At 56.6% G+C, this 12607-nt stretch overlaps 2 protein-coding genes and 1 long non-coding RNA gene across 4 annotated transcripts in view; 1 reads left to right on the plus strand and 2 right to left on the minus strand.

Moving 5' to 3' along the window:
- Nucleotides 1-9801, minus strand: BCAM (basal cell adhesion molecule (Lutheran blood group)). The gene is made up of 15 exons (XM_021003773.2): nt 9197-9801; nt 6543-6670; nt 6007-6235; nt 5643-5713; nt 5389-5485; nt 4767-4949; nt 4280-4416; nt 3809-3968; nt 2512-2627; nt 2243-2384; nt 1706-1842; nt 1398-1533; nt 1177-1315; nt 512-629; nt 1-420 (listed from the first exon to the last, which is right to left on the minus strand). The coding sequence occupies exons 1-15, from the start codon at nt 9300-9302 to the stop codon at nt 415-417; spliced, it is 1905 nt and encodes a 634-aa protein (XP_020859432.1). The 5' UTR covers nt 9303-9801; the 3' UTR covers nt 1-414.
- The window catches only part of LOC144454267 (uncharacterized), a 3953-nt gene continuing 1146 nt past the window's right edge, over nt 9801-12607 (plus strand). Inside the window, exon 1 of the long non-coding RNA XR_013482615.1 lies at nt 9801-10085. This is a non-coding gene — a long non-coding RNA (uncharacterized LOC144454267). The remainder of the gene's footprint in view (nt 10086-12607) is intronic.
- The window catches only part of CBLC (Cbl proto-oncogene C), an 18525-nt gene continuing 16808 nt past the window's right edge, over nt 10891-12607 (minus strand). The window contains exons 10-11 of one of the 2 annotated variants that reach the window (XM_021003774.2): nt 11917-12039; nt 10891-11553 (exon numbers count right to left, since the gene is read on the minus strand). In XM_021003774.2, coding sequence (XP_020859433.1) covers nt 11473-11553; nt 11917-12039 — 204 coding nt within the window. In that variant the 3' untranslated portion in view covers nt 10891-11472. The remainder of the gene's footprint in view (nt 11554-11916; nt 12040-12607) is intronic. The other variant, XM_021003777.2, reaches the window with a different exon arrangement.

Below are 12607 nucleotides of genomic sequence, written 5' to 3' on the forward strand. Positions count from 1 at the left end.
GGCTGTTGGACGGTCTTTATTTAGTCTCCAGTGTTTTTGACCAAGGTGAAGGAAGGGTGAGGGGGTGGGCAGGGATCCAGTGTCAGACTATAGAGTAGAAGGAGGGAGAGTAGACCTCAGAGGCTGGTATAAATAGCTCCCTCCACTGACCCCCTCCCCCCAGGGCCAGGCCCCAGGCCAGAAGCCAAGGGATATTTCAGGGGCTGGGGGAAGGAGATTCTCATCTCTGAAGGGCGGGCCAGCCTAGGCGCTATCCCATATCCCAAGTCTCAGGCAGGGGAAGGAAGCGGTGGGGGAAGGGGTGGCTGGGACCAGATAGAGGGTACTCCCCTGCTCCCACCACCTGCAAACAGCTTTCTCTGAGTCTGGTGAAAGACTGAAGGCGGGATTGAGGACGCATCAGAGTCCTGAGGCTCAGCACTGCGGGAGGGCAAACAGAAGGCCTGAGGTTAGGAGACTGTCCCCCCCTTTCCCCCACAGCCCTCCCTGAGCTAGACCCCTGGACGCTAACCTCATCCCCAAAGCTATGGCCTCCTCGGCTGCCGCCCCCTCCTCCACCTCCTGACAGTAGGCCTGTCTGCTCTGGGCGATCCATGCCAGGACGGCTCGGCTCCGGCTCAGGGGGCAGCCTGGGAGATAAGAGAGAAAGGGGACAGTGGTCAAGAACAGGCATCAGGAAAGGTCCAGGGACCAGATCTGTGTCTGAGAACTCTCAGTTAGGTGGGGATGAGCCAGGGGTCGAACAAAAGGGAGGTGAAGGTCAGGAATGAAGCAGGTGCCAGAGACAGTCAGGATCCCAAAGCCCCCTTACTGCATTCTGTCTCCAGACTCTGCCTTTGCCTGGGCTGTACCCCACATCTGGGATGTCCTCCCTCCCCTCTCTGGCTTTTGTCATCGCTAGTTTCCTCCCAAGTACAGCCTTCTCTGAGAGTCTCTGGTGATTTCTCATTGCCCCAATGCCATCTCCCCATTTTGCCCCCTCCCCCTTGATAGTCCTCCTTCCCACCCCTGAAATCTCTATGGATTTATTTTGTCATAGAGGTTATATTTATTTATGTGTATTCGTGTGGTCCCCCCCACCCTGAGTCCAGACCCCCGCCTGGCCTATGAGGGGCGCTTACTGAATGGATGATGAGGGTCAGGGTCAGAAGGGACAAGTCAGGTGGGCACACTCACGGGGGCACCTTCTCCCGGCTACGACAGCACCGGCCCTTCCGACGCATGCAGTAGAAAAGAGCTACGACCAGAAGGAGCAGCCCCACGCTGACTGCAGCCGCCATCACGGCCACCCCTGCCTGGGGGGCCTGCGAGGCCACTGTGAGAGAGGGTGAGGGGTCAGCAGGCAGCCCCTCCTCAAAGGAGGCCGCTGTCCCCTGCCCTCAGGGAGGTAGGCTCACCTGCCTCAAAGTGAAAGGTATGCTGGTCATGACCCAGGTGGTTGGAGGCCGTGCAGGTGACCCCCTCCCTGGCCACAGTCCCCATCACCTTCAGTTTCAGTGAGCTCTGAACCCAGCCACTGATGATTCTGTTTACCTGTGAGGGGCAGAGGTCAGGAGGCTGGGGGGCCCCATGCTTATGTCCCCGTGGGGTCGGGGATAGTTAGGACACCTGGGTTCCTGAGGGTTCAGGCTCCTCAGGGGCAGCCCCCAGATGCTGGAGCCCTTAGGCAGGGGATTCAGGGGTGATGTCGGGGAAAATCTCTTACTGGTTCCCCTTCATGATTCCAGCTCAGCTTTGGTGTTGGGTGTCCCCGGGCAGAGCAGGTTAGGGTCACCTCATCCCCTTCTGTCCAGCCACTGCTGCCCTGAGGCCGCATCTCCTCTGGCTTCAGCTCTGGTCCACCTAGATGGGTGTGTGTGTGTGTGTGTGTGTATGGAAAGACAGAAACAAGGAAACAGCCAGAGAAGAGAGACAGAGAAAGGGGAAATAACAGAGATAGAGCCAGAAGGGAATAGAGAGAGATAGAAAGGGACAGGTAGAGAAGGAAAGAGACACACAGAGATACACAGAGAGGCAGAGGAGAGAATCAAGGAAGAGAGACATGGCCAGGGGAAGAAGAGAAGGCAACGAGGGGGGCAGAGAGAAAGACCAAGAGAGGGAGTCACAAGGTAAAGAAACACAGGAAGAAATGAAGAGATAGTTAGCACAAGTGCAGGGCCCTGCGGCCCTCCCGGCTCCTCTCTGCTGGTTCCAGGATCCCTTCCCGTCTGCTCCCCACCCTCTCTCCATGCCCTGGGGTTACCCTGCACAAGCAGCTGCAGGGTCCGGGACCTGGTGAGCCCAGGCAGCTTGGGCACTGAGGCCTCACAGGTATAGATACCAGCTGAGTTGAAGGAGACGTTGGTGAGAGTGAAGTGGGGACCCTGGTCCAGGGGGATGGAATCCTGGGGTACAGAGAGATGCAAAGAGTGAGAAAGAGAGTATGTGAGGTGGGGGGGGAGGGGAAGCATTCGTAGGGCACAGACCCAGGGCTGAGGAGCCAGTGGGACAGGGTGGGGCCTCCTGCCTTACCTTCATCCAGAGGACTTTGGGGGTTGGGTCCCCAGAGGCCAAGCAGCCCAGCTCCGTGGTGTCCCCTAAGGACAATGTCACATTCTCCCCAGGGCTCAGCTCCAGGGGGTCCAGGTCTGGAAGGTGAGACGATATAAAGGAAAGTGTAAGGTGAGAAGTCGGTGGGGAGAGAGAGAGACAGAGAAAGAAGAGATGAGGAGAGAGAGCAAGAGAGAGGAGAAAATGAGAAGGAAGAGAGACGTGAGAGAAAGAGAGGAGAGGAAAGAAGAGATAGAGAGAGAGAGACAGATAGGTGGAGACAAGTCATCGCCCTCCCCTCCCCTCCCCTCCCCCTTCTCTTCCCTTCTTCATCATACTGCCTTTGGTGGCTCTTCCTCACTGTGCTAGACCTTTTGGGGAGGGGGCTAGAAAGGGTGTCCTTGTTCTTGGGGTCTATGGATGGAGAGATGAAGCCAATGAATAAGACCCTCAGAGCCTTCAAAGCCTGCCTTAAAAGAGATGGGCAGTGTGCTCTAGTAGAAAGAGCACTGAACTGGGTGTCAGTAAGACCTGAGTTTGAATCCTGCCTCCCATACTTACTAGCTGTATGACCCTCCCTAGGCAAATCTCTGAAGCTCTCTGCCTCAGTTTCCTCATCTGTAAAATGGAGATAGTAATAGCCCCAAGTAATAGTAGCAATAGTAATCCCAGGGTTGCTGCGAGGATCAAACATGTGTGCAAAAAACTTTGCAAATGGGGGGCAGCTAGACCTGAGTTCAAATCCGGCCTCAGACCAAGCACTTGACACTTAGTAGCTGTGTGAACCTGGGCAAGTCACTTAACCCCAATTGCCTAAAAAAAATAAAAATAAAAGGCTCTGCAAATGGTGCTCTACCAACAGAAGCTGCTGCATTATTACTCAGAGTTGATGGGGAGATGCCTGGGGTTCTTAAGATCACTGAATCTCAGAGGGAGAAGGGCTTTATCAATTGTCAGATTTAATCCTTTTAATTTCAGCGGCATGTAAGAGGATAGAGCGCTAGCCCTGGGGGTCAGGAAAGACATCTTCCTGAGTTCAAATCTAGCCATAGACACTTCCTAGCTGTGTGACCCTGGGCAAGTCACTTCACCCTGTTTGCCTCAGTTTCCTCGTCTGTCAAAAGAGTTGGAGAAGGAAACCAAGAAAACCCTAAATGGGGTCTTGAGTCACACACAAACGACATGTTTGATAAGAGGGGAGAAGAGAAAGAGGCATGGAGAGACCCCAGCTCTGGGGCCTGTGGCCGTTCCTGGATCCCCCTTCTTTGCTCCTGCTCACATCCCACATGGATCTCCAACTTCTGGGTCAGCTCCACCTCGGGATCGGCATCAAAATCGGCTACCTCACACTGGTAGAGGCCGCTCTGGTCCCGGGAGATTCTCCCAAGTGTCAGCGTGCCATTTGTATTGGTCTCTAGTGACTTTTCTTCTTTCTTTCCCTGGTAAAGACAAGGAAAAGAAATGTGTCCCCATGCCCTCCGCTCCCTCAGTGGGTAAGATATCTGGTGGGAAGCCAGCCCGACTCTCGATGTCAGGAGCTATCCCTGGGCACTGGGGCTCCTCTAGGACTCAGGGTCAAGGGTTTTCCTGGGGCAAGAGAAAAAGAGGGCTGAAGGCAGGAGAAATGATACTCCCAGGGCAGGGAATTGGGGGGATCTCAGGAGAAGGTGTCGAGATTACTCCGACAGAGGGAATCAAGTGTTGTTTTATCTAGGTTGGGCTCTAAAGAGGTGGGGGGAGGGAGGGGTACCTGCTTCAGGGTGAAGATGTACTCAGGGGTTGGGTTGCCGTCTCCTCGACAAAGCAGGCTGACGGTGTCCCCCTCGCGGACCCAGCCTCCAGGGGCTGCTGGGCTGGCCACCCAGAACTGTACGTTCTCTGTAGGGTCTGTGGGGGTGTGGGAGGAGGGTAAGCACTCATTAGGGGTCAGAAGGCAGGCTTGGGTTGGTGAGGTGAAGGATTGGACCAGATATCCAAAGGGGGTCCAGAGGGCAGGGTCAGGTCAGTGGTTGAGGCACTCCCCAGTGTCAGGGGCCTGAGTCTTGCCCACTCGGCTATAGTCAGGGGTCACAGAATAGGGCTTAGTAGGTGGGGTCAGAGGTCAGGGATTAAGCTTATGGCAAAGGGGGCAGAGGTTGACATACTATGTGATGCACTGTCAGGTCAGGGGTCAGAAGCTGGCCACTGTCCTGTGTGTCGGTGGTTGGGGGGCAGAGGTCAGGGGTCAAAGTGCTCACAGTGCAGCGTGAGATAGAAGGGTGCGGCATCTTGCTGGCCCTGCTGGCCATTGGGCAGATGGTAGGTGGCCCTGCAGTGGAAGGCGACATCACGATCGGCCTTCTTGGGCCGAAGGTAGAGGATGCTGGTGAGGGAGTGGAGCCCAGAGGCCTCTCGGACAGTGCGGCTCACAGCATATAGCTCTGGGGGGGTGACAGGATGATGGGGGTTCCGTCAGACCTCGGCCCGACCTTCCCCCCATAGAAGGTGGTCCCCAGGCATCCCTTTGACTGGCAGAGTGAGTGGGGAGGGGAGAGCGTCAGGCTTGCCCGCTGCCTCTGATCTTTTCCCTAGCTCCTACCTGTAGGAAATCTCTGAACCTCAGTTTCCTTGCTTATAAAATGACTTGGTTGTACCAGATGGCCTCTGAGTTCTGGTTCTAAATTCTATCAGGAGAGGGATCCCCTGTGCTGGACAAAGTCTCTTCCTCCCATTCTGTCTACCTCTCACCCCCCCAGGGTCTCTGAAGCTCACCCCCACCTCCCACCCCCCAGGGTCTCTGAAGCTCACCCCAACCTCCCACCCTCCGGGGTCTCTGAAGCTCACCCCCACCTCCCACCCCCCGGGGTCTCTGAAGCTCACCCCCGTTCAGCTCCGTGGGGATCTCCAGGGCCTCCCCATCCCGGTACCAAGTGATGTTGGGGGCAGGATTGGCATTTCGGCTGGTACAGGTGGCTATCTGGGCGGGGGAAGGCTGACCATCAGGTTTGTGGGATTTGAGTGTCTGGGCCCCCCTGCTTCTGCCCCACCAGAGCCCCAGGTGCCCCCCTTCCCCAGGGACCCAGGAGTTTTGGCCCTTAAGCAAGGCCTGTTTCTTCTGGCTGGGGCTCTCCTACCTCATGAGCTTTATCGTCAACCACTGAAATCGTTCCCTTGTTGGGTATGACCTCAGGAGGCTCGGGGGCCACTGCAGTGGATGGGGAGGAGGGGGTCCCGTCAGTGGGAAATGTTCTCTTCCTCTACCCCACCCTTATCCACACAAGAACTTGGCTCGTCTCTCTCTCCCCACCAGTCTTGTCTCCCTGCCTCCGCACCCCCGGGGTTTTTTCTCTCAGCCGCCTCTTTTCTCTGCTTTCTCTCCCTCACTGACCATCTCTCTTTCCCTCTGTCTGTTTCTCTGCCCACTCCACTGGCATTTTGCTCTGGCCCCTGGTCAGCCACCCTCTTTCTCTCTCTTCCCAGAAGAGCTTGGGGACTCACCTAAGACTCGGAGGTGGCTGGTGGCCTGTGCCTTTTCTGCTGTCCCATTGAGGATTTGGCACGTGTAGTCCCGCTCGTCCCCCATCTCAGCAGAGAGCAGTTGCAGGGACCCGTTGGGATGCAGTTGAAAGGGCATGCTTGGCTTTACCCTGGGGTCCCCACTTCTCTTCAGAGCTCCCATTCTTCCCACGGCAAAGACCAGGGGAGAGGTGTTTCCCCAGCGATCTGTCTGTGGGGAAAGCACCAGGAAAGAAGGGGTTCGGGGTGTCTGACAGTGAGCCCCGAGCCCCGCTTTTCTCTCTTCTTTTGGCCTTCCTCCGTCTGCTTTCTGGTTCCCTCTCCCCAGCCTTCTTTCTGCTTGTTTCCGGGTGTTAGGTCCCTCTCAGTTCCTCCCTCTTCCTCTGTCTCATCTATCTCTGATTCTGTCTCTCAATCACTTCCCTTCTTCACTGCACATTGCTCCTTCTCGCCTTCTATCTCTGGCCCCCAATCATCTAACTAGCTCTGTAGGCCTTCCCTCCACATTGGTTACTCACAACAAGCCACTGCAGTGCTAAGTGTTCTTTGCCTCCAGCCCCAGAGAGAGAGCAGTTCAGGGTCACTGGCTCCCCTTTCATGACTTCCACCAAGCGGGGTGCTGACACTTGTGTCTCAGTCTGGGCACCTGGTCGGGGGGGAGAGGAAGACCCAGAGATCTGCTGGTCTCATGTTTGGATTTTCGCCATCAGTCAGGGTCCCAAGTCTCCTGATCCCTCAGCTCCTGTCCTCTCACGAACCCAGGTATCCTGCTCTCCCAGCCCTGCCCCTGGTGGTTAAGGGGAATGAGGTATCCATCAGGTGTCCAACCCACCCAAACTAAAGGGAGGAGAGAAGTGAAAAGGGGCAGAGTAACTGGCTCTCCTCTCCCATTCGCAAGTCTTTCTCTTTGGATCTCTCTGAATCTCTTCCTGTTGGGGTCTTTCTCTTTGTGTCTCTCAGTCTCTGGGTGTGTCTCAGACTAGCTTTCTTAGTCTTTCGGTCCATTTGCTCCAGCTTCTTCACGTCTGATGGACCTTTTAGGCTGATGTCTCTATGACTCCCAGATCTTTTTCGTTTCTCAGCCTCTATGGGGTCTCTAGTGCCTAGAGAGGCAGCCCCCTATTTGTGGCCTCCTGGGAGCAGGGGGGCAGTTGGAGAAGGGAGAAGGAGGTAGATGAGGGGGGGACAGGGCTGGGCAGGTTTCAGGAATGTAGGAGAGGTGGGGCCAGCCCAGACCTGCCTCAGCATGGCACAGCCCCTTCCTCTGCCCCCCCCATCAAGTCCTCTTCTTTCATCCCTCTGGGAGGGGAGGAGTGGGGAGAGATGAGTCATAAAAAGGGAAAAGGAGGTCCTGAGAAGGAATGGGGGGATGCTGAGGGGAATAGGGACTGGGTGCCCAGATGCCTGGGTCCCTGAAGGGATGGGAGAACTGTGGAGCTCAGGTGCCCAGGCCTACAGGGGCTGAGAATTCCTGGGTCCTTGCCCTAAGGGAGGTGGCTGAAGAGTCAGTAGCTTGGGTCATTGAGGGGAAGGGGGACTGAGAGCCTGAGCTGAGGGTCCCTGAGAATACTGGTCTGAAGGAGGAGACAGGGCCAGGTACATGGAGAGAAACACAGGCCCTCAGGGAGGGCATCCCACATAGTGCTGCCCTTCTAGCTCCTTGCCAGGCCCCACCCAGCCCCAGGGGCTTAGGATCTGCTGAGTGATGGCTGGCAGGAGAAGAAGCAGAGGGCCTATGCGCTCCAAGGAGGCTGGGCACTGGGCACATGGGACTCTGGGGCCCAGGGGCCCAGCAACACAGCCAGCTTTGGGGCTGGAGAAAAGGACCCAGGGGCTTTGTGGCCCCTGGCCTCTCCACACTTGTCTCCGTCTCTGGGTTCTTCTGTGTCCCTCTGTCTCTCTGTCTCTACATCTGCACTTCTCTCTTGCTCTTCCCCTGTTTCTGTGTCTCTCTGTCTCTGGGCCTCTCATGTCTGTCTGCCCCCCCTGGCTCTCTCTGCCTCTGCCTCCCCCCCACCCATGGCTCTCTCTTGTCTCTTTGCCTCCCCTCACAATTGTCTGTGTTGTCTCTGTCCCCCCCCATGGTGCTCTCTCTCCTCTCTCTGTCCCCCCCACCATGGCTCCCTCTTGTCTCTCTCTGTCCCCCCATGGCTCTCTCTCTCTTGTCTCTCTCTGTCCCCCCCCCCACAGCTCTCTCTCTCTCTCTCTCTCTCTCTCTCTCTCTCTCTCTCTCTCTCTCTCTCTCTCTCTCGTCTCTCTGTTCCTTTCATGGCTCTCTCTCTCTGTCCCCCATGTCTCTCTGTCCCCCCATGGCTGTCTCTTTGCCCCCCATGGCCCTCTCTTGTCTCTCTCTGCCTCTGTCCCCTCCTCTGTTTCTACTCCCCCCAAGAGGTGCTTTCTGTTTCCACTATGCCCACCATGCCTCTCTCTTCTGTTTCCTCTCTGTAATATGTCTGAGTGTCTCTATCTCTCTGTCTCTCTCTGACTTCCCTTCAGCTGCATCCATCTTACCATCTCCCTCTCGTCACAGGGTCTCTGGGTCTCTCCCCGATCCGCCCCCCAGGTGAGTATATGTGGGGGTGGGACGGGACCAGGAAATGGGGAGAGGAAGGGAGGGGGATGAGAGAGTCTCCAACTTTTCCCGGTCCCTCTCTAGGTTGCAGAGAACCGCTCTCTCCTCCCCATACAATCTCAGAACCTGCCCAGTCTCCACCCGGTTGAGCTGCCTAGTGTCCCGGGCGGCACCTGCCGGAGGGGCTCCCTGCCCGCTTCCCAGCTCCGCTCCCTCGCCTTCGATCCCTCTCGGGACTCTCCCCCCCATCCCACCCCCTTGATCGTTCCCGGGGCGCGGGTGTGGGGGGGCTAGCCCACGAGTTCTTTCCAGTCCGCCCAGGCACTATCCCCACCTCCTCCTCTCAGTCCCCACCCCGAGATCTCCGACGCCTGTCCTACGGGCTTTCTCCAGCTCTCCCCAGCTCCGTACTGGAGAATGGACCCCCTTATGTCCTACACATGACCCCCTCTCTTGGGATCCCTCGAGTTCTCCCTCAGCCCTCCTAAAGCGCTCCCCAGGGGACCCCTTCCTCTGATTGCTCTCCATGCAAGCCCCACGCCCCACTCCAATACATCCCCCCAGCTGCCGCTCCGCGACTTGGGGTGCCTGGCCCCCTACCTGGGGCTCCCCCGAGTAGCAGCGCCAGGAGCAGGAGGTGCAGGGCCCGGCCGGGGACGGGGAGGGTACGGGGGCTGGAGGCCCGGCCCGGGCCCGGGGGCTCCATGATGCCGCTGGCTGCAGGAGAGGCGGCGTCTGGGCCAAAGGCACCGCTGGCTCCTCGGAGTCTCTCTCTCTCGCTGGGGACGCAGTTTCGAGAGCCGGAGAGGGAGGCTCCGCCCCCAGGCCCCGCCCCTAGCCTCTCCCCCCCACCGCTTTCCTCCGGGGCCCCCAAAGTAACCACCCCCCCACCAGTCCGGGCTCCCAGCCAGGACCTCCCACCGCCGCCCGCCCGCAGGCAGCCTCGACCTCCTCCTGGCCAGCCACTGTCCAATCCTGTCCCCGCTCCCACCGTGCCCTGGGGGGGGCCGTCTCCCTGGCGGATCAGGAGCACCCAGATCGACTGGTCACTTCCAGCCTGGCCAGTGACTTGACTTGGGCTGGGCTGGGCTCTCCTAATTCGACCAATGTCCTGAGCTGGGCTCTCCCAGTCTGACCAGTGACCTAGGCTGGGCTCTCCCAGTCTGACCAGTGACCTGAGCTGGGTTCTCCCAGTCTGACCAGTGACCTAGGCTGTGCTCTTCCAGTCTGACCAGTGACCTGAGCTGGGTTCTCCCAGTCTGACCTGTGACCTAGGCTGTGCTCTTCCAGTCTGACCAGTGACCTGAGCTGGGCTCTCCCAGTCTGACCAGTGACCTAGGCTGGGCTCTTCCAGTCTGACCAGTGACCTGAGCTGGGTTCTCCCAGTCTGACCAGTGACCTAGGCTGTGCTCTTCCAGTCTGACCAATGATCTGAGCTGGGCTCTCCCAGTCTGACCAGTGACTTGGGCTGACTCTCCCATTCTGGCATGTAAGTAGCTCCTCTTAGGCGTTAGGCAGGCTGCAGGAAGGGGGTAGTTCCAGATTGCTTCCCTCCCCCTTTCTAGGAATCTGAGGAATTTACCCCTCCCCCTCATTCCTCCTGGTGGCCCTGCCCTCCCCAGGGGGAGGGAAAGCTAAGAAAGGGGAAGGATGGGGTGCAAAATCAAGCATGCTGGGCCTCAATCAGGTAGGCGGGAGAGTTGAGGGGCTGGCTGGCCCTTCCTAGCCTGGATGACTGGATCTGGGCCTGAAGCAGGTGGGAGAGCTGAGGGGCCAGGCTGCCGCTTCCTAGCCTGGATAACTGGATCTCTGATGGGTTGAGAGAAGTGTGCTAATTCTTGTGGCCTCATGGAAAAAGAATTGGCCTGGGTTCAAATCCCACCTGTCACCAGCTCTGTGACCTCTGAGGGTAAGTCCCTTCCACTCACCCCACCTCACTTCCCTTCTAGAATAAATGTCTAAAGTCTTCTTGCTCTGTCTGTGATTCTAATTCCAGGTCCCTGACCAAATCAGTCAGAATGGAAAGGCCACCTGCCTTTTGATGGCTGAGAAGTCTGGGTCCCTGAGCAGGGGTGGGGCTCTGGAGTCCTCCTTCCAAGTGTCCAGCTGACCCCTGGTGGCTACTTAGGGGACCTCATCCACAGGACACTGGGCTCTTGGGGTGGGTGGGACCTCTCCTCTCTTTCCCTCCCCCTCATTTCCAACAATAATAATGGCAGACATTTATATGGCTTTTTAAAGATTTAGAAAGTACTTTACATACCACACACATACACACAGATACACACTAGAACTCCTTTCTTATGTATTTAATTTCTTACCACAGCCTCTCCCACTCTTATATCAAGGACTTTTAGTGAATTGGCTTTCTGGAGTCCAAGTTCTGAGTTCTGGTCTGTTGGGCTCTAGACTCTGTTCTAGGTCATCTGGGTTTTGAGTCTGCTGGGTTTCGAGTTCTCTTTGGGCTCTGGACTCTGGGCTCTGTGCTGTGAACTCTCTCCCTGGGCTTTGAGTTCTCTCTGAATTCTGCCTGGCCTCCATGTTCTGGGTCTTGCAGGTTTTCAGTTCTGCCTGGTCTCCGGGCCTGGGCTCTAGTCCCCATATTCTGCCTGGGCTGTGGATTTTATCTAGGTTCTAGTTTCTGGCTGGGCTCTGAGTTGTTTCTGGGTTCTGGTCTCTGACTTAGGTCGGGACTCACTCTGGCTAGGTTTGGGGCTTTGGAATTTCTTTAGTCACTGTGTACTGACTGGACTAGGAGATTTTTTTCCTCTCTGATGCTGGGTTCTGAGCTCCAAATCCTGCCTGGTCTCGGATTTCTGCCTGGTTCCTGGCCTTACAGACTCATTGATTTTTAGAGGGGGTGGGGACCTCAGAGATCATTCTGGTCCAAGCCTCTCATTTCCTGGATGAGGCTCCCTGGGCTCTGAGTTTTCTGGGTCCTGGGCTCTAGTTGGGACCTGCAGAAGAAGAGGAGGAGGAGGTTGGTTAGAGAAGGCTGCCCAGAGGGGCATGGAGAAGGAGCAGTCTGAGCAGACAGGGCTCACCTGGGCCTCGTGTGTCCCTTAGGAGCTGATGGGTTCAGGGGCTGCTCTGTTAGATAGATTATATCAATTCATTCTTTTTCCTCCAGTGGTCCCCATTTCCCCACCCCAGCCAGATCCAGGAGAACCTTCTGTTCTACCTGCTCCTCCAATAAACCCCTGCTCAGGTATGACCCAGACATTGAGCACCCACCTTGAGGTCCTCAGGGACCTAGTATGCAGGCCCTTCCCCAGACATTCTAGTCCATTTCATAACTGAACCCAGTGCACCTCACTCACCCGGCTGCCCCTATTCTGAAACCAGGTCCCGGGGAAGAGAGGCAAGGAAACCAATCCGAGGAAAGGCAAATGTAGGGGCCGGAGTCTTGGCAGGTGCAAGAAAGGTGAAGAGGAGCCTGGGGTCTGGGAAGAACCAAATGGCAGAACCAGGGAGTGTCAGCCAGAGCCAGGAGGGCTTTTCTCTAACCCCTTCATCTGCCAGATGAGGAAATCAAAGACCTGAAAAAGGCAGCGGCTTGCCCAATTTGTTTTTGTTCAGTCATTTTTCCAGTCGTGTCTGACCCTTCGTGACCCTATTTAGGGTTTTCTTGGCAAAGATACTAGAGCGGTTTTGCCATTTCCTTCCTCACATTTTACAGATGAGGAAACTGAGGCAAACAAAGTCCAATGACTTGCACAGGGTCACACTGCTAGTGTCTGAGGCTGGATTTGAACTCAGGAAGATGAGTCTTCTTGACGCCAAGCCTGGGGCTCTATGCGCTCCAGTGCCCCCAGAGGTCCCTGACTTGCTCAATAGGGCATAGGAAATCAGGAGCAAAGGTAGAACCTGATTCTAGAGCATCTCAGCCTCTGGCTCTTTCTCCTTTTGCAAGAGTGGAGCCCTCTGTGAGTTGGGGAAAAGGCCCTAGGCTAGGAGTCAGGTGTTACTCATGGTCTATGCAGCTGTAAGCAAATGACTTGGAACCTCAGT

The sequence above is a fragment of the Phascolarctos cinereus genome, unplaced genomic scaffold, assembly GCF_003287225.1.
Source record: "Phascolarctos cinereus isolate Bilbo 61053 unplaced genomic scaffold, phaCin_HiC Scaffold_726;HRSCAF=1367, whole genome shotgun sequence".
NCBI lineage: Eukaryota > Metazoa > Chordata > Mammalia > Diprotodontia > Phascolarctidae > Phascolarctos > Phascolarctos cinereus.

Coding starts and splice junctions, on each gene's coding strand:
- BCAM (XM_021003773.2), bottom strand. CDS start 9,302: ATGGAGCCCCCGGGCCCGGGCCGGGCCTCCAGCCCCCGTACCCTCCCC. Junction 6,671..9,196: donor GCTACTCGGGGGAGCCCCAG/GTAGGGGGCCAG, acceptor CCCCCCGACCAG/GTGCCCAGACTGAGACACAA. Junction 1,316..1,397: donor TACCTTTCACTTTGAGGCAG/GTGAGCCTACCT, acceptor CCTCTCTCACAG/TGGCCTCGCAGGCCCCCCAG.